Source organism: Mya arenaria, chromosome 11 (assembly GCF_026914265.1).
Source record: "Mya arenaria isolate MELC-2E11 chromosome 11, ASM2691426v1".
NCBI lineage: Eukaryota > Metazoa > Mollusca > Bivalvia > Myida > Myidae > Mya > Mya arenaria.
Window position 1 is genome coordinate 59889386 of NC_069132.1, and position 3222 is coordinate 59892607.

A 3222-nucleotide genomic window follows, 5' to 3' on the forward strand; every position below is an offset into this window, starting at 1 on the left:
CGACCTTTGAAAATAATGACTATAAATTGTCCACACAAACACAAAAAAACTTGTTTATCTTGTGTTTTACTGCCTTACAATTTGAGTTGACCTAAATTATTAATTAAGCATACTTTCGACTTAAAATATATTGCCTCAAAATTGAAGTTGGCTTTATTCTAGAATAAGGGATAAAAGGTAATCATTTACTAATATAGCTGTTGCAATTAAAAAATAACGTTAATTATGTCGATATAGAATATTCCAATTAAATGAGATGGCGATTTATCAATATTGTGATTTTTCCATTAAGAACGAGATGGCCTTTTTATTTATAAATCCTTATTCCCAACTAAATCGTACATCAAATGTTAAAACAAGCTTCTTCTACCGCTAAGACGTTTTTGTTTCTTTATCATATTAAAACAGAATATCCTAAATTGAGAATTACAGAAGGAGTATATTATTGGATTAATTGCACTAGACAACAAGTAAGACCTCAGACACACATGGTAAACCATGTAGCCGGCACCGTCCATTCGTGATACAAAAGTACTGTCCGTTTGGCGAATAATTGCTATTACATAAAACGGTAAGAAACTAACAATGTACGCTAAAGTGATGAGAAACAACATTAATGTTGAACGCCCTATGCGGACACGTAAATGAATGCACTGAGACCCAGTTGATTTAGAAAGAGAGTCTCGCAGACACATTTTCTTCTTGGTAAATCCATTTTTATTGAGTCGTTGTTTTTCTTGACCACATTTGGATTTTCGTTGCACCTCTGGAGTGGATCTGACGGTAAGTCTACCACCATCACCATTCACCGTACTTTCGTCTAAAGTTACTACAGATAAATCGTTATTTGATGTTCCTACAGGTAGTGGCAATAGCTCTTTATGATTCTGTGATTGATGTTCGATTAAGGTTTCTGTTTGATAAGCGTCGCTGTCACGATTTTCTGACTGCTCTGTTGTGTTCTTCCTTACTTCTTTTGAGTCTGAATCTTGCAGTAAGGTGTCGTTCTTACTCACGGTTGGTTCACGTATCACTAAGTTCTGAGCAGCCTTCTGTTTCCGTTTTCTCTTCAATCTCATTGTTCTATGCCTACAAACTTGAATGCCGACGAAGTAATATAACACAGACAATGTCGTAAAAATAACGACAGTGCTTGCCATCATTACGACGAAGTAAACATTGGGATATATGGAATCATCGAATTTATTCTCCAGTAAACAAGCCTTTCCTTCGACTTTTCCTAATTTGACTCTACGCGTGCCATAAAACAGAAATGATGGCCATGTCAAACACAATGCGAGCGCAATACAGCAAATGCTTATATACTTTGACGCCTTCGCACTGAATTGAGGACCATGTGGTCTACAAATTCGTCGGTACCTATCAACAGCAATCGCTACCAAAATTGCTGCAGATGAACTATTCATGGTGTATGTTGAAAATCTAGATATCTTACACAGCCAGGGCATGTCTAACATAACCGAGTATCTCATCATAAATATCTCCATTGGGAGAGTAGTAATGCAATTGACCAAATCCAGAGATGTTAGAAATAGGATGAACATTCGTGACGTGCTTTTTCTCCATTTAAAGAAATACACATATAAAACAATGGTATTCCCTGGAGTTCCAATCACCATTAATATGATAGTGTATATTATAGCCGGAAGTTGGAACTGAAACTGTTGTTGATTCACTGTTTCAATTATTGCAAATTCATCGATATCACTCGATGTATTTGTCACGGTACCATTCAAAACCGCAAACTGGGTTAATGCTTTAGTTTGCGCATTCATGTTAGTAATAATGAAGGAAATTAATCACAATGATCACAAATAGATAACGGATGATATTATGAATATTTACTCTAGTTTTGTTTATGCAAACAAAACATAAACACACTGATTAGCAGTTTCTTCTGTTGTTGTTCATAGTGCTCTTTATCTTGATTTGCCTTCTATTAAAAATATCCCAAATATATTCCTCATGAATTATATCGATAAATAAGACACTGGATGTATACAAAAATGTAATCCTAGCTGATAAATTGTAATTATTAAAGGCAACACCTTTTTGTCAATATGAACTCTATTAACTTTTTTTCAAATGATCAGAAGGTTCCATAATTAAAGATTTCTTTTCACAATTTTAACACTCTGATATATATGAGTGTTTACCGCAGATGTACAATGCCAAATTTTATCAATTATGATCTGTATGTAATCCAGAGGCTTAATGTAAGGTATTTCCTGACGGGATGAAATCAACATTATCTAGAACTGCTATATATTATACTTAATGTATCAGGTTTTCAATACTGCATTATCCTGAACTGTCTTCAACGTTATTTGTTTCTATAGCAATTGATGATCAAAGATATAACATCAAATGGACACTATTTTGTCATATCATGTTTGATTGTTTTCTCATTTACCACTCGTCGGTAGAGTCCTTTTTTATCCAGCCATCTGGAAGTGTTCCTTTCATAATTTACCAAGTCTTCCATTTACACACAACTACTCATATAACTTATATCGTATTAACTATATCCACTTCGTAGACATCTGAGGCATCTGAGACTAAGTTCTTCAAAGGCGTCGCCGGATTGTATATTAGCACAACGTGTTAATAAGGTTTCTGTTTAATGGTCCCTTTATAATTGCCAGCTTGGTGAACGAAGACTAAAGGTCGATTTTAATCAGTAACTTTACCTGAAAAAACAGCATTAACATGGTTTTGACTGTAAGTATAAATTATATATAATAGGAGGAACATCGAAGTTTAAAGAAAATGGATTATTATTAAAAAAAACCCCACAAATATATTGTTCTGCTTACCGATTCGAAACATTTCGAAAAACTGGTAAAACTAATTTGCAAGCTTTGTATTATCTTCGATCTTAGCAATCTTTTAGTTAAGACAGTTACAGTAATCAGATTGTGTTATCAAGGAAACAGGAAATGTTAGAGGAGAACTTAAATTAAAGAATTCAATTCCAATCCAATTAGCAAACTTGAATGTGTGAAGAGGATTTAGAAGGGGGCGTTTCTTAAACATTGATGGTGAATAATAGTTAATATCAGAGAATGCCGTCAATGAGTTTCCTCACTTGGTTTAGGGGATTGGTATTTTTTTCCTAAAGCGCATCCTGACATTAATGGTAATACTCATTAGGACGTTGAAATTGTTTATGAAAGCAATAAAAATTTACATTCAAAGACT

The 3222-nt window shown here is 33.9% G+C and overlaps 1 protein-coding gene across 1 annotated transcript; it reads right to left on the reverse strand.

The window, feature by feature from the left end:
• Positions 1 to 350: 350 nt before the first annotated feature.
• On the reverse strand, positions 351 to 1796 carry LOC128208660 (muscarinic acetylcholine receptor M2-like). The gene has a single exon (XM_052912209.1). It carries the CDS (start codon positions 1794 to 1796, stop codon positions 351 to 353), a length of 1446 nt encoding a protein of 481 aa, XP_052768169.1.
• Between the last annotated feature and the right edge of the window lie 1426 nt (positions 1797 to 3222).